This window comes from Cucurbita maxima, unplaced genomic scaffold, assembly GCF_002738345.1.
Source record: "Cucurbita maxima cultivar Rimu unplaced genomic scaffold, Cmax_1.0 Cma_Scf00038, whole genome shotgun sequence".
Taxonomy (NCBI): Eukaryota; Viridiplantae; Streptophyta; class Magnoliopsida; order Cucurbitales; family Cucurbitaceae; genus Cucurbita; species Cucurbita maxima.
Genome location: NW_019272054.1, coordinates 1,744,533 through 1,769,164, shown reverse-complemented (window position 1 = coordinate 1,769,164; position 24,632 = coordinate 1,744,533). Strand labels below are relative to the sequence as shown.

Below are 24,632 nucleotides of genomic sequence, written 5' to 3'. Positions count from 1 at the left end.
CCCCCCCCTCCGACGCCGCCTCTGTATTTCCCGGCGAGTTTCCATGGCGGAAGCCGCCGATCCGGGGGTCTTAAGAAAGAGGGTGAATCTCAATTTTTGATTGATAATAATAAATTTTCAAAATGTTTTGAGACGAAATTCCAGATGAAAATAATACTCCGAGGAAGAGAAATAAGAAGACCGAGACGATAAAAGAGCTCTATTTAAAAACTCACGCGTCAACGCGCAGACCAATGCGCGTGGAAAAACAACGCAGTTAAAGGAAAACTCTCCCATCAGCTATTACAGCATCTCAACCTCACGTACGAGAACACTGTATAGTGTCATACTCACCAATCTCTCCTGATTGGAGAGTGTACAACACGCGCTTCATTGGGTTTCGTTATTTTAGGCACTCCATTCATGTTTTCTTAATTAAAAAAAAATTAAATAATAATAATAACATTTTATTTTCTTTTATATTGTTGTTGTGGGTCTCGTGGGGTAGGGCTTCCTTTGTCCGTTTCTTTCTTTTTCATTTCTTTTATAAATATTTGTTTCATTTTTTTAAATTATAATAAAGTCATAATTTGATCCTTTATTTTATTTTATTTTTTTAAAAAACTTTGGAAATTATTTCTTTAATAAAGTCATAAAATTTCTCCAATTTCAATTTCAATTTCGTTTTTCCTTTTTCTTATTTTTTTTTAATAAATTGGAAAATTAATATTTAAGGTTAAAATTAGCATTATTCGTTTAAAAAATTAATGGTATATTATTAAAAAAAATTAGAAGTATATTATTGGTATTATGATATTAAAATGTGTCAAATCAAATAAAAGTTCTTATAAAATCCTACAAATATGATGACGTTACAATTTCTCATCCAATTATTATTTTTAAATAATTATTTATATGTTATTTAAAAGTAGAAATATAAAACTTTTTATACGAACGTATACTTTTTTGGTATAAACACCAATTTTGACAAAATGAAATATAACTAAAATAGCAATGAGATCTTTTATGACGAAAATAGGAATATTTATTGAGGATAGCTTAATGCCACGTGAGTTGCACGTGGCTTTCAAATTACTTTTTAATAAAATAACTTTAAAACTAATTTATTATATTATTTAAAAAATTACATTTGAGTTTTTTTTTTTAAATTTGAGTTGGTTCATAAGTTGACATTTTGCTCGACCAACTAAAAAAGCTATGATTGGTTAATGTTTGATATTTGATGAGATTTTAGTTATTAATGTAATATGTGTGTAAATAAGTAGAATTTTATTAAATAATTCAATAAAAAAATAATTTGATTATCCAACTCAATCCCATTTAAAAAATATATGGTCGGGTTGGGTTGGGTTGGGTTGGGTTGTGAACTCTATTCTGTTTGCATCATAAATAAAATATATTAATATTTTTTAATTTTGAAAGTTTTAATATATTAAGATTCGTTAGTGAAATAAGAGGAAGAAAATGACTATATTACCCTTAAAAGTGGGACATAAAAAAAGATGATTATGTAGAAGAAACAAGAAAGCAAAATGAAATAGAAAAATGGTAATAGGTAGATTTAGAACTAATCTTTGGTAGGATGTCTAAAATAGTACTTTCATAATTATCTTCTCTCTTTTTTGAAGTAAAAAATATTAAATGTTTATAAAAACAAAGGCTCCTAAATGGAATTGCATAAATATAAACAATAGTAGATTAGCCTTTAATTATTCTACCAAACAAAAAGTGTTTTAAGATAATAATCATGATTAGACAACACCATTAACTTATAATACCATCTAAATATAAATCTTTAAATAATTAAACAATTCGATAACTAAACCTAAATCAACCCAACTCGAAAATAGAAGGTGATATGAACCAAGAGACATCAATCATACATGATGCTTCAACGAAGGCGTGAAAAAAATATTGTTGAAATTATCAAAAGATATTTCAATTCATGCCACATTGAAGAATAATGAAGTTTTATGTTATAATGGTTAATTATGACCATTAAGTATGAATGTTACAACTCTTGGAATGTCTTTAATAGTTTCATTTTGAGGCTATATAAAGTCATGTATGTTGTATGTGTAAGAGACTTGGAAAATATAGTAAAAGAAGCATTTGAGCTTTTCTTTAGCCAATGGCTAAGTTTATTTGCAATTCTATGTAGTTTAGGTTACATGTAGAATCATTCAAGTTCGACATGATCAATCTTGCTTGTGGAGTGTTTTGAATCTCAAACAAGTGTTCTTGTCTTGAGATATTTGATCGACAAGAATCATTCAAGTTAGACGTGATCGATTTTGCTTGTGGAGTGATTCGAATCTCAAACAATGTTCTTGCATTGAGATATTCGATCAACAAGGTAATCCAAATCTTACTTCCCTTGTAGTGATTCCATATCATGTCAGAAGGTCAAATTGAGTTGGGTTACCAACTCAAACCTAATCCAACCCAACTAAAAAATAGAGGATCAGATTGAGTTGGGTTATGAACTATGTTCGTGTTGCTATAGTCACCTATCCAACTAATTTAAGATTTCGGGTTCATCTTAAATAAGGGCGGTTAAATGGAGAAGGTGGAAGGTGGGAGTTGAAGTAGGAGCCCTCATTGTAATCCACCTGCCTTTGTTGGCTGAAAATTGGAAGGCATTAAGGCAGATAGATAGGACACTTTTTTCCCCCTAAATTGACTCTTCATTAGCAAATCCCAACCATTAGATATTTCACTTTTTAGTTACAAATAATAAATAAAAACTACTTTAACCTAGTTTTTTGTAATTTTATTAGAATGGCTATTGACGATTTTGCCCCCACGAGGTTGGGCCAGCATTTTAAACTGGGCTTTAACAACACTCATTCGGCCCATTAGATCAAGCATACGTAGACCCAAATCTCCATGGACTGAAGAAGCCCATTCTTCTTCTTCTTCTTCTTCTTCTTCTTTTTTACAAGAAATAAAAAATTATTTCTGCCAGCTGTCACCATAAAAATGCCTGCATATTATTCTTGATTTCAATAATATTAAATTTAAATACTAACGTTTGTAAAAAATGTATATATATATATATATATATATATATATATATATTCCTAATTCTTAAAAATTTAAAAGTTAAAAAATAGACCAACTTCAAATGCAAAATTATTCCGGTTAAAAACAGGTACACAGATCCACTTAGGTTGGACTGGAAAAATCTTTTAGACCAACGTGGATAGAGTTCACAACCGAACCCAACTTTTTATTTTCGGGTTTGATTGTCGGTTTAATTTTTTTAATTATTGAAAAAAACTCATCTACGATACATGTTAAATTAATAACTAAAATTTCATAAAAATTAAAATGTCAAATATTCACTAGTCATAACACTATTTGAATATGACTATTTGAATTTAGTTGGTTGGATTGTTCCGACCAAAATAAAATATTTATTTTTTTAAGAATTTGATGAAATAGAATTGAAAAAGATAAAAAAGTTGGTAGCTATCATTAAATTCCACTATTTGTTATAATTTCTGATTTAGAAAGAGCATCATATGGGACGCACCGCATGAATTCAGCTCCATACCTAAGAGAATCTTAATCATGGCCTCGGCCCATTATGATTGTTCTTAATTGGGCTTCTCTCTGTTATTGGGCTCTGATTAAGGAAAAGAAGTAGGGCCCATCACGTACATGTCGACTAGATTACCAAAGAGAAAGACACGTGTACGGCAATGGTGAAGTAGCTGACATTATCCATGATAGCCTACAGTAGAAATGCCGTAGAAAGTAGTGATAGAGAGAGAATCATCTTTTATAAATCCGGTTTTTTTTTATCCGTTGCCCAACTTAAAAAGGAAAACCCCAACAGGTTAAAAAAGAAAGTAAAACTAATATAAAAATTAAATATATATTATATGAACGCCCACCGTGGGGTTCGAACCCACGACCACAAGGTTAAGAGCCTTGCGCTCTACCAACTGAGCTAGACGGGCCCACACAAAACGTGCAACTATTCGGCTTATCAATTGAATAACCTAATTAGACTCAAAACCATTTGACTTATCAATTGAATAACCTAATTAGTGCTATTAATTACAAAAAAAAAAAGAAAAAACCGCCCACCGTGGGGCTCGAACCCACGACCACAAGGTTAAGAGCCTTGCGCTCTACCAACTGAGCTAGACGGGCCCACACAAAACGTGCAACCATTCGGCTTATCAATTGAATAACCTAATTAGACTCAAAACCATTTGACTTATCAATTGAATAACCTAATTAGTGTTATTAATTGCAAAAAAAAAAAAGAAAAAAACGCCCACCGTGGGGCTCGAGAACCCACGACCACAAGGTTAAGAGCCTTGCGCTCTACCAACTGAGCTAGACGGGCCCACACAAAAAGTGCAACCATTCGGCTTATCAATTGAAAAAAAAGAAAAAAACGCCCACCGTGGGGTTCGAACCCACGACCACAAGGTTAAGAGCCTTGCGCTCTACCAACTGAGCTAGAGGGGCCCACACAAAACGTGCAACCATTCGGCTTATCAATTGAATAACCTAGTTAGACTCAAAACCATTTGACTTATCAATTGAATAACCTAATTAGTGTTATTAATTGCAAAAAAAAAAAGAAAAAAACGCCCACCATGGGGCTCGAACCCACGACCACAAGGTTAAGAGCCTTGCGCTCTACCAACTGAGCTAGACGGGCCCACACAAAAATTGCAACCATTTGGCTTATCAATTGAATAACCTAATTAGACTCAAAACCATTTGACTTATCAATTGAATAACCTAATTAGTGTTATTAATTGCAAAAAAAAAAAGAAAAAAACGCCCACCGTGGGGCTCGAACCCACGACCACAAGGTTAAGAGCCTTGCGCTCTACCAACTGAGCTAGATGGGCCCACACAAAAAGTGCAACCATTCGGCTTATCAATTGAATAACCTAATTAGACTCAAAACCATTTGAATTATCAATTGAATAACCTAATTAGTGTTATTAATTGCAAAAAAAAAAAGAAAAAAACGCCCACCGTGGGGCTCGAACCCACGACCAAAAGGTTAAGAGCCTTGCGCTCTACCAACTGAGCTAGACGGGCCCACACAAAAAGTGCAACCATTTGGCTTATCAATTGAATAACCTAATTAGACTCAAAACCATTTGACTTATCAATTGAATAACCTAATTAGTGTTATTAATTGCAAAAAAAAAGAAAAAAACGCCCACCGTGGGGCTCAAACCCACGACCACAAGGTTAAGAGCCTTGCGCTCTACCAACTGAGCTAGACGGGCCCACACAAAAAGTGCAACCATTCGGCTTATCAATTGAATAACCTAATTAGACTCAAAACCATTTGACTTATCAATTGAATAACCTAATTAGTGTTATTAATTGCAAAAAGAAAAAAGAAAAAAGAAAAAAACGCCCACCGTGGGGCTCGAACCCACGACCACAAGGTTAAGAGCCTTGCGCTCTACCAGCTAGACGGGCCCACACAAAACGTGCAACCATTTGACTTATCAATTGAATAACCTAATTAGACTCAAAACCATTTGACTTATCAATTGAATAACCTAATTAGTGTTATTAATTGCAAAAAAAAAAAGAAAAAAACGCCCACCGTGGGGCTCGAACCCACGACCACAAGGTTAAGAGCCTTGCGCTCTACCAACTGAGCTAGACGGGCCCACACAAAACGTGCAACCATTTGATGTATCAATTGAATAACCTAATTAGTGTTATTAATTGCAAAAAACTAAAAAACGCCCACCGTGGGGCTCGAACCCACGACCACAAGGTTAAGAGCCTTGCGCTCTACCAACTGAGCTAGACGGGCTTGTTGAAAGGCTTTATAAACTATTTTATATATTTATTATTGAAGCAAGTATTATTTAATATTATTTAAACATTTGACAATTGAAAATTTTATTAATTCAAAATTTAGGTGATCATTATTTCCATAATTACATATGCATTCAAACGAATTTAACTTATTAAAAAGAAAAAAAAATCACTACTTTTTTAATATTAATTAGGTAAAATGATTTAATTAAATAATAATAATAACTAAGCTTTTATCACTCCATCAGTTGCAGTTGCTAGAATGTATTGCCCAAGTTTGCGAATTATGCAATCTACTCTGTCCCGTTGAGCGACGACTCAGATGCACGCAAAGCACGTAAATTTAAGAACTGCATCCAATTTTGATGCTCGCTTCCGAGCTAAAAATATTCTTGAACAAACCTGTAAATGTAAAGCAGGCAACTCAGATTCATGCCCAAATTCTCGTCAATGGGCTTCGAAATCTCGAGTCTTGCTTGGTCCGTCAAATTACTCGTTCTGAGTTCTCTCGCGCCAGAATCGTATCCCGTTATCTCCAACGGATCCTTCGTCATTCGCAAAACCCAGATTCCTTCTCATGGGGCTGCGCCGTTCGGTTCTTTTCCCAGAACGGCCAATTCATGGAAACAATCTCCCATTATGTTCAGATGCAGAGATTGGGACTGCATCCGAGCACCTTTGCTGTATCCTCGACTTTGAGAGCTTGCGGTAGGATTATCTGTAAGTTTGGTGGGAGCTCTGTTCACGCTCAGGTATATAAATTGGGGTTTTGTCGCTGTGTCTATGTGCAAACTGCCCTTGTGGATTTTTACTCAAAATTGGGTGATATGGGTTTTGCTCGGAAGGTGTTTGATGATATGACTGAGAAAAATGTGGTTTCGTGGAATTCTATCTTGTCTGGTTATGTGAAAATTGGAATCTTAGATGACGCTCAGAAAGTGTTCGATGAAATGCCTGTAAAGGATGTCATATCTTGGAATTCGATGTTGACGGGATTCGCCAATTCTGGCAATATGGATCGAGCGTCGTGTTTATTTCAACAACTGGGGGAAAGAAGTTCCGCTTCTTGGAATGCAATGATCAGTGGTTACGTGAACTGTGGAGACATGAAGTCTGCAAGAAACATGTTTGATGAAATGCCTAACAGAAATAATGTTTCCTGGATTACATTGATTGCTGGGTATTCGAAGCTTGGGGAGGTTGGTTCAGCTTGTGAGCTCTTTAATAATATGGGTGAGAAAGAGATTCTCTCTTATAACGCATTGATTGCTTGCTATTCACAAAATGGCATGCCTAACGAAGCATTGAAGTTATTCAACCAAATGCTTCAACCCCATGTGGATATCCAACCCGATGAGATGACTTTTGCTAGCATTATATCTGCTTGTACTCAGCTGGGAAATCTGAATTATGGTGCTTGGATTGAATCGTACATGGAAAAACTTGGGATTGAATTAGATGACCATTTGGCAACTGCATTAGTCGATTTTTATGCGAAATCCGGGAACATCAAAAGGGCCTTTGAACTGTTCAATGATCTGAAAAAGAAGGATTTAGTCTCTTATTCAGCTATGATCTTTGGATGTGGTATAAACGGTAAAGCATTTGAAGCAATCAGGTTATTCGAAGAGATGCTAAGTGTAAACATCTGCCCAAATCTTGTGACATATGCCGGGCTTCTTACATCGTATAACCATGCCGGTTTGGTCGATGAAGGTTACGTTTGTTTCTTGTCCATGAAAGACCATGGACTTGAGCCACTGGCTGATCATTATGGAATCATGGTGGATCTGTTGGGCAGGGCAGGGCGGTTAGAAGAAGCGCATGAGCTTATACAAAGCATGCCAGTGCAGCCAAATGCTGGTGTCTGGGGAGCTTTGCTCCATGCTTGCAGGTTACATAACAATGTTGAGCTCGGGGAGATCGCAGCTCGAAATTGCTCAAAGTTGGTGACCGATACAACCGGATATCGGTCTCTTCTAGCCAACATCTACTCTTCTGTGGAGAGGTGGGATGATGCCAAGAGGCTGAGAAAAGCCATGGGAAATAAAGTATTTGCCAAGATATCTGGGTGTAGTTGGATGGAGCAATCTGAAATCTGAACATCTGAAAGTTTGAATCTTGAACACAAATTTTTAATTTACACGCTTTATAGTATAAGTTCACATATATAAGTTCGCTAAATTTTGACTTTAGGGATGTGGAATAGAGTTTTGTAAGATATTTTGTGAGATTATAGTCTTTGTAGAGACAGACAAAACATTCTTTTAAAACATTTTTAAAATTTTAGAAAAGAAAAATTCAAATGAGACAATATTGGTTAAAAATAGACTTAAACCATTCATATTTCAATCCATTGAAACATGGGTCATACAATTTATTATTATTATTTTTATAGGATAGATTTATAATTTAAAAGATATTAAATTGTATTATATAGCTATCATGTAAAAATTTATTATTTTAATTCAAAGTAGAAAGAAAAAAGGAATTTTCACTATCCTTATTAATGACTCTTCTCTCTATGTTTAATAGCAATAATACACATTCCTTGAATAATAGATTATTTTATAATAGATTTAAATACTCATAAAAATGTATTTAATTAAAGTCAAATATGCAATAATAATAATAATAGTTGTAATAACTCGTTCATGTATAAAGAGCCATTGTATTTTCTAACGTTCACACGTTAAATTCAAAAAAGAAAAGATTTTTTTTAATACCAACATGACGGCACGGTCGGCTAGGTGAGGGGTCCACCTGGATGGTTAGATTAGACGTTAAGTAAACGACGGCGTTTCGGACCATAACAAAACCCTGCGGATGAAGGCAACTTTCATGTAACTCCTAATTGTCTCAGAACTGTCAACTACTTCCGCTTTCCCTTCCCGCAAACTTCAACTTCCACTCACATTCGCCTCACAAACCCACCGGAACCAGTTACACCGCCGCGATTAATGTCGAGCAGCAGTTTCCGTCGGAGAATTCCTGCTATTTCTCGTCTGACTAACAAGTCGTGCCGGAATCTCTCTCCGTCTCCCCACCGGAAAACTCCCCCGATGAATCGCGCTCCTTCTCTGTCCTCCAAGTTATCCAGATGCTCATCGGATCCCCAATTTTGGACCGTCGCCGCCGCCAGTGGAGATGATCGGAATATGACGTCCGAGAAGGAAGGGGAAGAGGTTATTATTTTCCGTCCTCATACGTTTTCGGAAGCCTTTGCTTCATCCCCTCTGTTGATTCCTTCCCCCGCTCAAATCGTCGAGGTTAGGGTTCCGAATCTTACTCTTTAAGATTTTTTCTAATTACCTAATTTATCAGTCTCCGCGGAAAGAAATCTTCATCAATTTCAATTGATTTCAATTGATTTCCAATTACGAATCCGTGAACTCTGCTTTTGATCAAATAGCCAGAAAAGGAGGAATAGCTAATGCGTCATTGTTAATCTTACTCTTCGTGTTCGGTTTGTTTATTTTATTCTTTGACATTAATTCCTGAGATACATAACCTTTCTTCCTGTCTAAGTAATCATCTGATCTTGCCTTTTCTGCTCTGTAATCGTATGTTCGGATCAATGATTGATCGGCTGTTTAGGGCTTTTCTGAAATTAGCTTCATAAATCCATTGTTTATTGAGTCAATTTTAGCATAGAAAAACACTGAGATTGAAGCGCGGTTCTGCAATGCAGGGCTACAAGAAAGACGCCAAGGTAGTGATCAATGTGACTGTTGAAGGGAGCCCAGGGCCAGTACGAGCCATGGTTAAACTGGGATCCAGTGTGGAGGAGACGATCAAGCTTGTTGTTGCTAAATATAGTGAAGAAGGAAGGACTCCAAAACTTGAACGAGATTCAGCATCTTCCTATGAATTGCATCACTCATATTTCAGCCTCCGGAGTAATGTCAAATTTTCTTCACTTTCAATTCATTGGAAATCTCTTACACTCTCCTGAGAAACCCAATTGAGTGGCAGTCTGAAGTTGATCGAATGTGTACTAAACGCTTCTGTTTTCTCCTCTGCCCAGGTCTTGACAGGGCAGAAATAATTGGGGAAATTGGTAGCAGAAGCTTCTATCTTCGAACCAGCAATAGCTCTCATGCCAAAAATGGCGGAGAATCAGCTGGCTGCACTCAAGAGATTACCAAAGAAACCATAATTGCTTCACCAATTCCTCCTGGGTTCTTGCTTTCTAGCTTCATTGCCAGGAAAATGGGCAAAATTGTAAGAAGAACAAGAAAGCTCTGGAACTTCATAGTCTGCGTGAAATGAGTCTAACCCAAGAATTAGACATCTTTCTGAAGAGTAACACAGAATATTAAATATGTCACTCTTTTTAACAAATATTTTCCCATTTTCTGTATTGTATCCTCTCTTTTTTTTTTTCTAAAAAATCTTCAAAATAAACTGTACATAGTATAGCTTATAGTCTTATTTACAGACATTGTACTGTTGCAAGATTGTAATGGTAAATAGAAAGAGAGTTCTATACCAAAACTTTTATTCCCATTCTTTCAGAAACAATGGCTTCCCATTCCCATATCCCTCTATATATATATATATTTTTTTTTTTGTACAATTTTGTAATTGTGGGCTCTTTTGGCCGGATGGGTCCCATCCAATCAATACGAGATCTCACAATCCGTTCCTATTAGGGCTGCTCAGCCATTTGTAACCGCTCAAGTCCGCTACAATTATTGTCCACTTTGTCCCATTGTGTCTCTTAGTGATAACAACTTTACTTTTTTTAAATTAATATCTTTAGATCCTTTTCTTAGATATTAGTCATTTTGTAACTATCCAACTTTTTCAAAATATGAACGTAATAAGAGCAAGAACATAGTTCACATATGTTATCATCGTGTCAAATGTTCAAATCTCCAATAAAAAAAATATTATAGAAAATACCCAATAATAAGTCAAAACTTTTAAAATTATTATTAATACCTTGATTTTTTTTTTAAAAAAATAAAGAACACCCTTGATGAAAAACGTTCATTAATACTTTTACTTTTATTTTTCTTTTTAAATACCTTTATTGAAAAACACTCCATCTTCCCCTCTTCCTTGATTATTGGATACAATAAATGAAAATATTAATCATTTTGTTTCTTATTCCAAAATTTTGTCTAACTTCATTTTTTATAACCGTTTTCCGTAATATAGTTTAAATTATTAGTGTTTAAGGTTTCGTTAATACAACTAAAAACATTATCTAAATTTTATTTTTAACGGAGTAATTATTAACATAAAAGAAGAAAAAAAAAAAAAAATCCAGGAGGAATTGCCTCTACGACAAGGAAGCAGTTGAAAAAAAGGTCTTGTCGGGGACCTCCGGTCGCCTTGAGAAATTTAGATCATCCAGAAGCGATCAGTCCTTTGCGCGTAGGGATTAGGCTCCGGCGGGGTTCACTGTGAACGGTTTTCTTTTATAATTCCTTCACCGCCTCCTTCAATCCATTTCCGCTTCCGCAGGCGCATGTGGACCGGTGACGATGTGGCGGCGTTGAGGTTGATTTCCAATCGGACACACAGGGAGAGCAACGAGACACGGGCAGTTGGTTGAGGGTATTAATATGGCTGATATCTATGTCTGGCTCCTCTCCTTCTTCATTATCATTGCGCTTCTTATACTCGTCGTTTTCCAGGTTCGCTCTAAACCCTAAAATTTCTGTCTCTTTTTCTTGATTTGTTATTCTGCATGTATTCGAAGCTCTGTTTGTTTAATTCTCATCTACAGACTTACCTGAATATTCTTATGTCATGCTTTCAGATTGATTTTTGATTTCAAGGCCCTTTGATTTCTAGATATAAACACTAGCTACACTTTTTTTTTGGACTTTTACATGTGTTCATTGGGCTAGTTCTATAGAATTGATATCGTAATTCCCTTCATATGAATAATTGACATACAGTATTGTTAATTGCCTAAAACAAGGTTGGAACTGAGGAACTTATGATGCTTTTGAAACTTGCTGCAGCTAATGTGCTTAGCTGATCTTGAGTTTGATTATATCAACCCATATGACTCCTCATCACGGATAAACAAAGTTGTTTTGCCCGAGTTCATCACTCAAGGAGTCTTGTGTTTCTTCTATCTCTTAACAGGGCATTGGATTATGTCATTGTTTTGTGTTCCCTACCTCTATTATAATATAAGATTGTAAGTTTCTCTAATTCTTACATCTTTGATCTGACTTTTTACTGTACTAGAGATATGGTTGCATAATTTTTAGTGGGGTATATGCTTTATGTCGATTGCCAATTTTACCTATCAGAACCTCATTTATCATTCTGGGCTTTGAATTCCATGTTTGAAAGAGAGGGCCTATCATCTTTTATAAACCAATACTAATGAGAGAGAAAGAGAGCTTATCATGCCTGGTAAACACTCGGTGGCCAAGTGCTGACCAGCTGGGGAAAGCATCTAAGTAGTGAACTCGTAACCTTTTTTTTGTTTAAATGTATGTAGTGTTAAAGCACCAACAGTCTCTTCTGAGATTTAGATTAATAACATTAGCTTTCAGATAAGTTACGTGTTGGGATGGCTGAGAATCTAAGGTCTCATGGCTAGTCTCCTTTTGGAGATTTACATTGTGAGATCTCACATTTGTTGGGGAGGAGAACGAAGCATTCTTTGTAAGAGGAAGCCCGAAAGGGAAAGTCCAAAGAGGACAGTATCTGCTAGTAGTGGGCTTGGACCGTTACAAATTGTATCAAAGCCAAATACCGGGAGATATGCCAATGCAAAAGGAGGTGGATTGGGGGGTCCCACATTGATTAGAGAAGGGAACGAGTGTCAACGAGGACATTGGGCTCCGAAGTGGGGTAGATTGTGAGATCCCACATCAGTTGAAGAGGAGAACGAAACATTTTCTATGAGGGTATGGAAACCTCTCCATAGTAGACGCCTTTTAAAAACCTTGAGAGGAGCCCAAAAGAGAAGTGCAAAAGAGGATAATATCTGCTAGTGGTGAATTTGGGCCGTAACAAATATGTAGTATGACTAGAACTAATTTACGGTGGGTATCATTTAAGATGAGCCAAACTAACATATTTGAGATTGGGTTGTGAGCGTATGGCTTAATAACTCGAGTTTTTGGTTGCTGGTAATTCATGCCAAGCTTGTTGATCTGTCTAATGTGTGGTGTCCTCATGATCAGGTACACTCAGCGAAAGCACCTGGTAGATGTTACTGAGATATTTAATCAGTTAGCTTGGGAAAAAAAGCAAAGACTTTTCAAACTCGTCTATCTTGTTTCTCTCATCTTCCTCTCCATATTTTGGTAATCCAATTGGAGAGAGCGTTTTCTTATTTTGAAACCTATTTTTTAAAATCATTAACATCTTCTCTTTTCCATTTTGTTTGTCTGCTTTGCAGGTTAATTTACAGTGCGTTGGAGGATCACGAGTCTTGAATAGATTATGCAAAGTGTTGTCTTGTAAGAGATAAAGCCACTGTGCGGCTCACTACAAAGCTTGGTGTACTTACTCCCTAGGGTATCTTCTTGTGTTGTAATTCTAAAGCTTTTTTCTTCTTCTTCTTTTCATTCCTACTAAATACTGATATTTTTCTCTGCTGCCTATAAATGAAAATGTTAAAATCTATTATTATGCTGTTCTTGTTATGTTTATAGAAAGCATTTATAAACGAATACTGGAGATCGGAGGTTACCTCCGACATTGTCTTTATTATTGTTAAGTTATGCTCATGTTGACACCGTTGAAGGGGCATCTCGGTTTCGAATTATCATTACGTTTTAGTTAATGGAAAAATGTTGAAAATAATCAGTACTAATTACACTACATCTGAACATTTGAGGGGAAGCCGAGAAGGAAAAACCCAAATAGAATCATATTTGTTAACGTTGTTACACACCTGGTCATATGATATTGGCATACGTCTGAACCTTCCAGGCTTTTTCTTAAGCTTGTTCTTAAGCTTGCATGAGTAGAGTTAATGCTCTCACGTCCATATCATGAGTAATAACTTGATGGGACAATAAAGAAACGTCTGCAACTTAGGTGTATAATCAGTTTATGTTCTTAGTTGGCCATTTCAAAATTTTAAAATTTCAGAATTATTGTTCAAATACAAATTGACTTAATTGGATTAAAAAAAAATGAAAAAGAAATCAATTGAAAGGCTTATGGATATGGGCCTGTGGAGCCCACCAACCATCTATCGGTCTTAGCGTCTGTCATAGAATACCAAAAGGCCCAATTTAGAATTCTGACTCCGCCTGATCCTTCGGCACTGTATCATCTTCTTCGGAATCAGACCCAAAAGGGGTCTTCCTCTTTTGCATTGGGTGCTCTGTTATCGAGTAGTAATGGCAGTCTCTTCTGCTCAGTGTCTTCAGCCTCAGATTAATGTTTCCCAGCCTTCTCTCAGGTTCTCCCTCTCTTCCGATTAACAGTTAAAATTGATGCTATTCGCGACGCTTACCTGATTTCGTTTTGGTTTTTTGAATTTTGCAAGCGTTGCGTCGAAGGTTTTCTCGGGACTAAAGCTTCAATCTGCTAGTGAGTTTGCTATCTTTTCCTTCTCGTGATGTCACTTACCTGTTTCACCGCTCGTTAATCACATATTGCTTCTGTTTTTTTATTCAAATTTTAAGGTCCATTCGGAGGAGCAAAACCTAATATAACTGCCGAATTCTATGGAAAAGTTCATAAAAGTTTACAAGCCAGGTAATTGTAGCGCTATTTTCAATTTTTTTTTTTGCTGTGTTGGAAGCACATTCTTCAAAATTAAATATCCTATTAAATTATGGTGATAGTAAACAATTGAAAATCTTGGACTTTCATGACATCTATGCTTTTCAAGGATGAAGAAGTGGAAGTATACCGTTGTGGTACTTATATTTTATGCTGTAATGGCTTGCTTTATTACTCTCAACTCCTAGGTCATATGACGGCTATTTACACATCATGTTTCATCTATTTCCTTACTGAAATATTATCCTTTCACAGTCTGAAAAATCATGCGATATTATTGCACGGAGTCAGGAGAGATTGACTTGAAATCCCTTCTTTTTGCGTAGTGTGCAGAAATGATCGAATATTACGACTATTCTACTGAATATAGGAATTGCACTACTTTTCTTGGGCCTTTTGAATGTTTTTTTTCTTTTCCTTCAGTTGCCGAATTTTAGTGTTTGGAGTAACGTGGTCATATGTTATGTACCTATTTGTGAACATTTAGGCCTCTTGGATAATGCTTTCATTTTTAGCTTTCTGCTTTTGTAATTTTTGTTTTTTCTCACATTTTTTTAGTACGGTTTTCACCTTTCTTAAACAAATATTTGAATTTTCAGTAAAATTCAAAAAGAAAAACAAGTTTTTACAAACTATTTTTTTTTAGTTTTTAAAAATTGATTTGAGTTTTGAAAACGTTGACAGAAAGTTGATAACATCAAAGAACATTATAGGTGAAAGTAGTGTTCTAAATTAAAAACAAAATTATTATCAAATAGATCTTAGTTATTTTTTTATATTTTCCATTCAAACCTTTGTTAGTGTTTGAAGGTGATTCCGATTCTACTGGTTGGTGCTTTCGGTATCAATGGCATCTGTTAGGATTACTAAAGTTAAAGAGAAATAAAAAGTTTTAAGACAAATGAAAAGAGAAGGCATTTCAGTTGCATCCTATCCTACTTGTATTCGTATGGCAGTCGATGCATTTCTTCTATTCATACTTGACATGCAGGACGTATTGTTGAACACAACTCTCTGTGGGAATCACTTGCACTCTTTATTAAAACCAATCGAACTCTCTGTGGGAATCACTTGCACTCTTTATTAAAACCAATCGAGAAGAGAATACAAGACATTGTAGAATACTTTTTGGAATTCTTGGATGAATAACCTAGGTAGGGTGGAGTGGAGGTGTATTTATACTAGAGCCTACGCAATCTACCTAACAAATCTAAATCTAAATCTAACAAATCTGAATCTTTTTCCTAAAATATCTAGATCTCTTCTCCTAAAATCAGATATCTTTCCTAAAATCTCTACTAAAATAAATATACAATGAGCTCGTACAATTATTGGGCTTGACTCTAATAGGCTAGTGATGATATTTCAACACTCCCCCTCAACACTAGTCCTCATTCGCTACACCATGTTGAGCTGACAGCGAAAACTCTCATATTTGCCAGTATTTAGCCCTTTTGTAAACAAGTCTGCCACTTGGTCATCTGTCTTGATTTGCTGCCTCTCGATTTCTTCCTTCAAGACTTTCTCTCTAATGAAATGGTAGTATACCTCCACATGCTTTGTTTTAACATAAAACACCGATTTTTCTACTAGGCGAATTGCAGATTGATTGTTGCAATGAAGTGGTATTGGATACTTAATTTTCTGGTGTCAATCTTCCATCAAAAGTTTTAACCATGTATTTTCCTGATCTGCTTCAGTTGCTGCTCTGTACTCTGCTTCTTTAGTTGACAATGATATGGTTGGTTGTCTTTTGTTACACCAAAAAATTATTCTCAAACCGAGCTTGAACGCATACCTAGTGATTGATCTTCGGGTATCGTGGTCTCCTGCATAGTCGATATCACAATATCCAGCTAGCTTCCAGTCTTCGCTTCTTTTGTATAAACGATCGTAATTGATTGTACCTTTGACATATCTCAAGGTCCGTCGAGTCGCATCCAAATGAGGCTTCTTCGGATTTTGCATATATTGATCCATGACTCCAACTTCCTTTTCGAATTTCTTCGGTTGGTCCATGTAGAGCTCTCTGTTTAACTCCATGCAAGAAAGCATTATTCATATTCATCTACCATAATTTCCAATTTTTATTTACCGTAAGTACGGGAGGAACTTGTACGATAATGATCTTTGCCACTGGACTAAACGTTTCATCATAGTCTAGTCCATATTCTTGAGAGAACCCTGCATCTATAGTCTGAGCTTTGTACCTCACGATTGATCCATCTGGGGTACACATTATTTCGTAAGCCCACTTGTAAGATATGAGTTTGGTATCTCTTGGTCTTGGCACTAATTCCCAAGTTTGATTTTGTTCCAGGGCTATAGTTTATTCCTCCCTCGCTTTCTGCCAAGTTGAATTTTGTAATGCTTCTTCATATGTCTCCGGCTCATTAACTTCGTCTTCTACTGCGTTGGCATACTCTGGATTTGCCTTTAGGATTATTTCTGAATGTCTGAGTTGTTAAGGTGTCATTTCATTTTCACTAGGCTCGCTTGGTTGAGTCACTTCTTGCTCACCAACATTAGCGTCACTTGAACCTTTAAGCACATCAGCACTTAAGCAAATGTGTACAATTTGCTCCCCCGTCTTTTGTGGAAGAATCTCTTCAATTTGCTCCTTTGTGTTCTGTAAAAGAATTTCTTCCGTTTGCTCCTCTGTGTTGGGTAAAAGAATTTCTTTATTTAGCTCAAGGCCTGGTAATTCTTCCTTCTCTGAGGGCCACCCCTCTTCCATTGCACCGCTTTGATCGTCAATCATGTGGTTTAAGCATCTTGAATCAATGATCCAATCATCCTCGTTATCGATATGCTCTTCCATCATTGCCATGAGTGCTAGCTCGTCTTCTACTATTGGACATAGTACCTCTGCATCCCATTCATCCTCTATCTTCTTTTTGGATATTGCCACATTGCTTTCAACTGACTTTTTCTTGGACCAACAATCTCTAGACATGTGGCCCTTTTTTCCGCAATTATAACAAATATCTTCAAATCTCTTTCCTTGGAAACTCTTGTTGTCGTTCTTCTGAGCTCTCTCAGGTTGTGAAGTTCCTTTGTGACTTCTTCTTTTGTCACCATTGTATCCACGCTTGGTAGACGGCCTATTATTGCTCCGACTTTCACTTGTGTAGAGTGCTTCTTCTTCACCCTTCAATGTGATGCCTCCCATTTGTTTAGCCATGGCTTTTTGGCTGGCTAACAAATTTTCGAACTCTACAAGTGATGGTTGAGTGGGTCATCCTTGTACAACAGTAATAAAGCTTCTATAGTCTGGTCGCAATCCGTGGATTATAATCCTCTTCATTCGAGATTCTACAATCGCAGACTTCGGGTCTAGTTCAGTAATCTCCCGACAGATTGATTTGACCTTGTGAAAGTACTGAGCAATCGTCATGTCACGTTGTGTAATTGACAACAACTCATTCTCCAGAAGTTGTAGCCTCATATCGTTCTTCTTTGAAAACAACATCACGAACGTGTCCCATGCTTCTTTCGGTGTCTTGTCATCCCAAATATGTTCTAACATCTCTTCTTCGATTGTGGTCTTCAAGGCAAACATTGCTTTGCCTGCTTTGATTCTCCATTTGCGCAAGGCGCCGTTAGAATTCTTCTCTGGCGGCATAGTTTCACACCCCCCAACGATCTCCCAAAGATCTTGTCCTTGTAAATAGGACATCATGCATGTTGCCCACGTGTTGTAGTTGTTGTTGAGTTTCTTGATTTCTCCAACGATTTGGAAATCACCCATCGTGTTGGCTATACCTCAGTAATACCAAACAAGCTCTTTCGACACAGGACTTGTAGAGTCACAAACTGCTCACGACACAAAAGAAACTCACTCACTACTAATCTCAAGAAATCGTTTCTGATGTGGAAGATCAGATAGAGTTGCAACCACAGAGCATACTAAGAATTCCAAGAGATCAGATAACATACACTAACCTTACTCTGATACCAATTGTTGAACACAACTATCTGTGGGAAACACTCGCACTCTTTATTAAGACCAATCGAGAAGAGAATACAAGAGACTGTAGAATACTTTTTGGATTTCTTGGATGAATAACCTAGGCAGGGTGGAGGTGTATTTATACTAGAGCTACACAATCTAGACCTAACAAATCTAAATGTAAATCTAACAAATCTGAATCTTTTTCTTAAAATATCTAGATCTCTTCTCCTAAAACCAGATATCTTTCCTAAAATCTCTACTAAAATAAATATACAATGTGCTCGTACAATTATTGGGCTAGTGATGATATTTCAACACGTATAACACAAAGGCTACCCGTGCACAATTTCAGATGATGCCTATAGGGACACCGCGGGTGCCTGGCGAGGGAACTTGGCAATGGGTTGATTTGTGGAATGCCCTAGTAAGTGATAGATCTAGTTATGTAATTTTGCTCCAACTGAGGCTGAGCGAAATCTTAGATTGACATTATGGGACTCACCGCCATGACACATGAGTTTCAATGGCTTCAATTAATTCATCACAAATTTACTATTAACATCAGTGTAAAACTATTCACAGTAGAATGCTGCTGCTGCAGGTTTTATCATTTTGTTACTTCATTTTCTTTTTTTTTCCTGTCCAATTATACCAAAGTAAACTTCTTTTAGCTAGAAGCTATGAATGTCAAAATCAACTTTTTTAAAAAAAAAAAGAAAAAAAAAAAGAGAATAGAATGTACTGATTTTTTATAATCTTGACTTTCTTCTTGTGTTCAGTATTGAGAACCAGTTGTTTTCATTGGGCAAACCATTGATGAAGAGTGTAGCGGTCAAATTTTGGCCACAATACTATATCTTGACAGCATTGAAACTTCCAACAAACTCTATATGTACATAAATGGCCCAGGTGGAGATGTGAGTTCGGCATAGACATATCTTTTACTGGGACAAGGTTCATCGTAATCATCTGTTATATTTTCCTTCTCTTTTCGTTATATTCTAATGGTTCGTTTAGCATTATTTTCCTAATGAAACCATGCATCTTTGCAGCTAACTCCAAGTATGGCCATCTACGACACAATGCAGAGCTTGCAGAGTCCTGTAGCTACCCATTGCGTGGGTTATGCCTATAATCTGGCAGCCTTTCTTTTAGCAGCTGGAGAAAAGGTAAATACTTCAATTTGTATTGTCAAACAAAATTTAGTGCCGTAAGGCAGTAGGTGTTGCTCAAACTATGACTTCGGAATTTGTAGGGAGTTCTTCAGAATGGTAAAAGTGACCCCTATTTTTCAGTCGGTTAAATCATTTTAACTCCATCAAGAAATATTTTTTTGTGACTTGATAAACAAATCTCAACCCTTTATTTGCATCCAATAAACTTGGAAATGCTCATTTCTTGTGCCTAGCTGCCCCCAATGTACGGATTTTATGCAATTTTCATGCTTTTAATGAAAACCGTCTCCCCGCTTGTTAGCCTCCTATCTGTGTGGTTGAACCTACTTTCTTGTTTCTTCTTTTTCTCTTATAAATCAAACCACACATTTCCTTGTTTAGGGTAACCGCTCTGCCATGCCTCTATCAAGAATTGCTTTGCAACCCCCTTCCGGAGCTGCACGTGGCCAGGTATCATTAATTTGTTATATAATGTCATGCAAATTGATCACATATGCCCGTCTTAAGTTTTGAACATTTTGTTCTGATACATTCTTGTTTGAAAATCCTTTTGGAAGGCTGATGACATTCGAAATGAAGCAAATGAGCTCTTGAGAATCATGGATTATCTTTAAGATGAGCTTTCTAAAAAAAACAGGCCAGCCTGTTGAAAAGGTCAGTTCGTCCACACCTTAGCATATAGCATATCTTTATTCATAATGAAACATATTAGCAGGGAGATGACCAACACGGTTTCTTGTTTATGAAACTTGATCTTCTACGATCATGCAAGATTATCACATTCATAGTTCACTCATGCCAATTTTGAAACTTATCTCATATTAAAGTTGAAATGTTTCTGAGGAATGCAACCTTAATTTAGAGACCTTGTCAATGGATAAATGCATATTAACAAGGACATAAATCGAATGAAGGCTCAGCAAGCTCTTGATTATGGACTCATAGACCGTATAGTTAGGCCACCTCGCAGTAAGGCTGATGCACCTCGCAAGGATTCTGGAACAGGGCTTGGTTAGAGTTAAACCAAACGTTCACATGCTGTTCTTAGGCTCACATGGAACACACAACTAATTAATTATAGTTTATGTATGAAAGTTCATATCTTGTTTTGATCTGGGCGTTCTTAGGCAATATGATTTTTGTTATTCTTTTCCCGGTAAGTATCTTCAATTTAGATCAAGGGCCTGTTTACGAACCAGGAAGGAATTGAAAATGAGAATGAGATTGAGAATGAGAATGCTATTTCTTTTGATGTTGTTTACTAGGTGTTGCTTTAATATATCTAGAATTGGAATGGTAATAGACAATTCCCAAAATGTCCTTTTTTATTTCTAATCATTTAAAATTCATGCAGCAAAAGTTGGAGCAAGCGCAAGAATAATTTTGTTCGAAATACCTCCATGTGAAGAGAACAAAATAATTCAAGCGTACCAAAATGAGAGCGAGGTTAAAAAAAGTGATACTCGAATTTGGTCATAAAAAATGAGAATGAGATTGATCATCTGTGATTTAATATTAATATTTAATAAATTTGTAGTGAGATACGTTCTTAGAACCAAAAAGTCTTTTCAATTTTAATTATCATGAAAAATTTTAATTATTTAAAGTTATACTTATCTACGATATATGTTACATTAATAATTAAAATTTCATAAAGTTTAAATATCAAATATTTATCAGTCACAACATATCACTAACATCAATGACAAACATTAAATGTTCTTAATAAAAGTAGGGTGAGATATAATTGCATTGAGCTAAATTGTGACTTTATTTTCAGATTAATTCGACCTAAAAAATGTTAACCCATAAACTAAATCAAAATTTCGATTTTTTAAAAATTCAATCTAATTCAACTTTTATGGTTTGGTTTGATAGTCGTGATTGATGGTCATTGAATTATATAAACACGGTAAAAATAAAAATAAAAAGAAAAACATTACAAAAACAACCTGAAATATGTGTTGGGAGCCATACGATATATTTAGCTTAAATGGGGACTTTTCTCAACTTAGCTAAGTTAATAATAATAATAATAATAATAATAATAATAATAATAATAATAATAATAATAATAATAATAATACATGCATGGATTCACTCTTACTTAATTTGCTTAATCAATCTTTATATATTGATTTGATTAGTTCAATCAAATTACGTAATTACACCAATCAAATCATTAATATATATATATATTATATTATATTGATGTTGATTATAGTTGACTTAATTTTTTATTTTTTTGTTAACATTTTGGAATCAATTTCTTATGTGATCCTTCATAGCTTATGGGGGATTTTTGTTCATTTTAACGGTTTCTTTCGCTTCGTGTTCTTAACTCAACCAAAAGAGTTTTCAATCTAAATCTAATGTGAATCCAAGCAAAAATGAACGAAATTTAAAATCACAATCCATTGATATGAAACAGAGTAAAAGTCGTTCACATTATATCAAACTATTCTACTCGACTCAACTCAATACAGCTGCATCGGGGAGCCTATAGCTACTCTACCAAGTGAAAAGCTAACCGAGGGGGATCGACAGGGGACGTGGGGCAGTTCGAAATTCTACATTGGAAGTACAATGGTAAGTTACAGAGAGCATGAACACAAGATGAGGAATCCACCAACTAGAAGCTTATTGTTGATGGCAAATGAGTTATGGAGCTTAGATATCAAGCACTGGGTAGGGATACATTGATATCAGTTGGCTTATTATTCCTCGAATCGGTTGGCAGCGTCGACCAGTTATCGCCACGAAAGGGACTGGACGGTGAGAGGTTCGACTTAGGGTCGACGCAAGATATTGGAATGGCAGCAGTTGGCGGAGCAGTTGAATTAGTATCTTGTTTTGGCTTTTTAGGTTTCTGCTCATGTTGGTTTCCAGAAAGAAAACTCCCTACTACAACCTATTTTTGCAAAGAATAAGCGAAATCTCAGTTTTTCGTAGCTCGTAGGCCATATCGATAACCGATCGAAATAGAAATACCGTACCTGAACAGGACTTGCAGCTACTAATAGACCAGCAACTCCACCGCCTACGACACGCCCGTCTGGACTTGCTAAGGAAACACTCATTCCACCCGATCTACTTCTAGTTCCTCCATTGTCGCTCGGCATGAACGAGCCAGATAAGGATAGTATTTCAAATCGACCCTGTGAATAAAAAGGGAAGAAGATTGATATGAGATATTTTCAACATTCTAATCGTATACTTTATCCTCTGTCAGCTGCGTTTTCGCAGAGAAGTACGTGAGACAAACAATCGTGATTCGAACCCCACTTGTGAGACCCCACATCGGTTGTAGAGAAGAACGAAATATTCCTTATAAGGGTGTGAAAATTTCTCTCTGAAAAACCCCTCAAAGGGAAAGCTCAAAGAGAACAATATCTACTAGCGGTGAGTTGTAACCTTGTACGACCTAAATTTTTACTTCCTATAACATGGGAATAAACATTCAGGAATCCAGTAAAGCCTCATGAATCAACTCGTAAACAGTCCCATGAACGAATCAACCGCCTAAGTCAAACATAACAAACATGATCGAACCAAGAAAAGCATACTAAGAAGATCCAAGAGACGAAAAACATCACAAACTTCATGAATTCATTCAGAACTGATTAACCAAGAGGATAAAATAAATGCATCACCTCATATGTTAATGTTCCTCCAGACGAATCAGGCTGACGAAGAGTGACACTCGAGATCACACCATTAGCAGATAAAACGCATATCGCTCGAGGTCCTTGTTGAGAAAATGATATTATCTTCATCGTAACATCCTAAGTTAGAAGAAAAACTTGGTCACATAGTTCATCCACAAAAGTATGGATCAAAGAGTTAAAAGAAATGAATGATTTGAATGAGCATTTTACCTCGCCCGCATCGACAGTGATGATATGAGGCGTAAAATTTGCACCAACAGAACATGGAACCACCCAGTCGCCTGCAAAAGACACGACACATTTAGTGACAAATCATGGAGTCTAATCAAACAAGAACAACAAAAAAGAAAAAGATCCCGACATTCTCAGATCAAATTAGAAAGCTATCAATCTTTTAAGAATCAGACCAACAATATGCTTCTTCAAGAACTAAATCAAAGAATCCAACTACAGGACCCACATCCACTCACATTACCTAAATTATCCACTTCGAATTTGGTTTTGCTCACACCGCTCGCCGGCCGGACTTTCCCCCTCTTCTCCGCCGAGAAGTCAATCACCGGCGGCGGCACCGATGACGATATCGGCTTGGGAGACAGAGCCATATTAACAGAGCCATCGGGTCCATATTTTCTCGGCCTCCCTCTTTTCTTCTTTCCCGGAACAGAGGAGGCCGCCGTGGGTGGCGTAGGCTGCGCAGGTACCTGCGCCGAGGCCGACGGCGTGGAAGTTGGTTGAGTCGCCGGTGGCAGCGTTGATCCACCGGTCTGCGGCGGGCTATCGGAGGTCCTGGGTGCTATTTGGTACTTGGACGGAGCATCTGATCCAACTACAGTAACCCCACTACTTGCACCACCGTCCCTTCCCTCCATTACTTAAAAATAAAACAAAAAGAGGGAAAACACCCAACAAATATTTCCTCCAACTATTTATCAAAACTCATTTTTCATTCTCTAATTTCCATCCCCTCATCACAATAGAAGAACACGAAGAACAGGAAGAACAAGAAACTCCTCAAAATCAAAACCCAGATACACGAGTATTAATTTTTTAAAAAAAATCTCAAGAACGGAAGAACAGAGCAAGAAAATTTTAAGAACTTTAACATGAACTGAAAAACCTCAAAAAAGACTGTTTACTTTCAGAGATTTGCTAAAAATAAACAGTTAAGCTCATCACAAAGCCTACAGCATGCTGATCTATTTTCAGGAAAATAAAAACATTAAAACATTAAAACATTAAAAAGCAAAAAAATAGAATTTAAAAAAAAAAAAAAAAAAAAAAAAAAAAAAA

The 24,632-nt window shown here is 36.3% G+C and overlaps 4 protein-coding genes, 10 non-coding genes and 1 pseudogene across 14 annotated transcripts; 4 read left to right on the top strand and 11 right to left on the bottom strand.

Moving 5' to 3' along the window:
• Nucleotides 1-3,895: 3,895 nt before the first annotated feature.
• TRNAK-CUU lies at nt 3,896-3,968 on the bottom strand. Its single transcript has one exon. It is a non-coding gene; the product is annotated as a tRNA-Lys (tRNA).
• A 123-nt stretch (nt 3,969-4,091) lies between these two features.
• Nucleotides 4,092-4,164, bottom strand: TRNAK-CUU. Its single transcript has one exon. It is a non-coding gene; the product is annotated as a tRNA-Lys (tRNA).
• Nucleotides 4,165-4,415: 251 nt separating this feature from the next.
• TRNAK-CUU lies at nt 4,416-4,488 on the bottom strand. The gene has a single exon. It is a non-coding gene; the product is annotated as a tRNA-Lys (tRNA).
• Nucleotides 4,489-4,611: 123 nt separating this feature from the next.
• TRNAK-CUU lies at nt 4,612-4,684 on the bottom strand. Its single transcript has one exon. It is a non-coding gene; the product is annotated as a tRNA-Lys (tRNA).
• Nucleotides 4,685-4,807: 123 nt separating this feature from the next.
• Nucleotides 4,808-4,880, bottom strand: TRNAK-CUU. Its single transcript has one exon. It is a non-coding gene; the product is annotated as a tRNA-Lys (tRNA).
• Nucleotides 4,881-5,003: 123 nt separating this feature from the next.
• On the bottom strand, nt 5,004-5,076 carry TRNAK-CUU. Its single transcript has one exon. It is a non-coding gene; the product is annotated as a tRNA-Lys (tRNA).
• Nucleotides 5,077-5,197: 121 nt separating this feature from the next.
• On the bottom strand, nt 5,198-5,270 carry TRNAK-CUU. The gene has a single exon. It is a non-coding gene; the product is annotated as a tRNA-Lys (tRNA).
• Nucleotides 5,271-5,401: 131 nt separating this feature from the next.
• TRNAK-CUU lies at nt 5,402-5,469 on the bottom strand. The gene has a single exon. It is a non-coding gene; the product is annotated as a tRNA-Lys (tRNA).
• Nucleotides 5,470-5,592: 123 nt separating this feature from the next.
• TRNAK-CUU lies at nt 5,593-5,665 on the bottom strand. Its single transcript has one exon. It is a non-coding gene; the product is annotated as a tRNA-Lys (tRNA).
• Nucleotides 5,666-5,742: 77 nt separating this feature from the next.
• Nucleotides 5,743-5,815, bottom strand: TRNAK-CUU. Its single transcript has one exon. It is a non-coding gene; the product is annotated as a tRNA-Lys (tRNA).
• A 254-nt stretch (nt 5,816-6,069) lies between these two features.
• On the top strand, nt 6,070-7,963 carry LOC111468920 (pentatricopeptide repeat-containing protein At4g22760). Its single transcript, XM_023114069.1, has one exon. The coding sequence runs from the start codon at nt 6,186-6,188 to the stop codon at nt 7,920-7,922; it is 1,737 nt and encodes a 578-aa protein (XP_022969837.1). The 5' UTR covers nt 6,070-6,185; the 3' UTR covers nt 7,923-7,963.
• A 538-nt stretch (nt 7,964-8,501) lies between these two features.
• Nucleotides 8,502-10,330, top strand: LOC111468922 (uncharacterized protein At4g22758). Its single transcript, XM_023114071.1, has 3 exons — nt 8,502-9,089; nt 9,512-9,719; nt 9,848-10,330. Exons 1-3 carry the CDS (start codon nt 8,781-8,783, stop codon nt 10,090-10,092), a joined length of 762 nt encoding a protein of 253 aa, XP_022969839.1. The 5' UTR covers nt 8,502-8,780; the 3' UTR covers nt 10,093-10,330.
• A 771-nt stretch (nt 10,331-11,101) lies between these two features.
• LOC111468923 (protein cornichon homolog 4-like) lies at nt 11,102-13,554 on the top strand. The gene is made up of 4 exons (XM_023114072.1): nt 11,102-11,468; nt 11,802-11,983; nt 12,984-13,106; nt 13,202-13,554. Exons 1-4 carry the CDS (start codon nt 11,397-11,399, stop codon nt 13,236-13,238), a joined length of 414 nt encoding a protein of 137 aa, XP_022969840.1. The 5' UTR covers nt 11,102-11,396; the 3' UTR covers nt 13,239-13,554.
• A 202-nt stretch (nt 13,555-13,756) lies between these two features.
• LOC111468924 lies at nt 13,757-20,996 on the top strand (annotated as a pseudogene).
• Nucleotides 20,997-22,067: 1,071 nt separating this feature from the next.
• On the bottom strand, nt 22,068-24,603 carry LOC111468921 (AT-hook motif nuclear-localized protein 1-like). The gene is made up of 5 exons (XM_023114070.1): nt 23,815-24,603; nt 23,550-23,620; nt 23,325-23,456; nt 22,668-22,829; nt 22,068-22,582 (listed from the first exon to the last, which is right to left on the bottom strand). The coding sequence occupies exons 1-5, from the start codon at nt 24,209-24,211 to the stop codon at nt 22,349-22,351; spliced, it is 996 nt and encodes a 331-aa protein (XP_022969838.1). The 5' UTR covers nt 24,212-24,603; the 3' UTR covers nt 22,068-22,348.
• Nucleotides 24,604-24,632: the final 29 nt, after the last annotated feature.

Coding starts and splice junctions, on each gene's coding strand:
- LOC111468920 (XM_023114069.1), top strand. CDS start 6,186: ATGCTCGCTTCCGAGCTAAAAATATTCTTGAACAAACCTGTAAATGTA.
- LOC111468922 (XM_023114071.1), top strand. CDS start 8,781: ATGTCGAGCAGCAGTTTCCGTCGGAGAATTCCTGCTATTTCTCGTCTG. Junction 9,090..9,511: donor CCCCCGCTCAAATCGTCGAG/GTTAGGGTTCCG, acceptor TCTGCAATGCAG/GGCTACAAGAAAGACGCCAA. Junction 9,720..9,847: donor CTCATATTTCAGCCTCCGGA/GTAATGTCAAAT, acceptor TCCTCTGCCCAG/GTCTTGACAGGGCAGAAATA.
- LOC111468923 (XM_023114072.1), top strand. CDS start 11,397: ATGGCTGATATCTATGTCTGGCTCCTCTCCTTCTTCATTATCATTGCG. Junction 11,469..11,801: donor TTATACTCGTCGTTTTCCAG/GTTCGCTCTAAA, acceptor AACTTGCTGCAG/CTAATGTGCTTAGCTGATCT. Junction 13,107..13,201: donor ATCTTCCTCTCCATATTTTG/GTAATCCAATTG, acceptor TCTGCTTTGCAG/GTTAATTTACAGTGCGTTGG.
- LOC111468921 (XM_023114070.1), bottom strand. CDS start 24,211: ATGGAGGGAAGGGACGGTGGTGCAAGTAGTGGGGTTACTGTAGTTGGA. Junction 23,621..23,814: donor ATTCGAAGTGGATAATTTAG/GTAATGTGAGTG, acceptor TGTCTTTTGCAG/GCGACTGGGTGGTTCCATGT. Junction 23,457..23,549: donor TCACTGTCGATGCGGGCGAG/GTAAAATGCTCA, acceptor CTTCTAACTTAG/GATGTTACGATGAAGATAAT.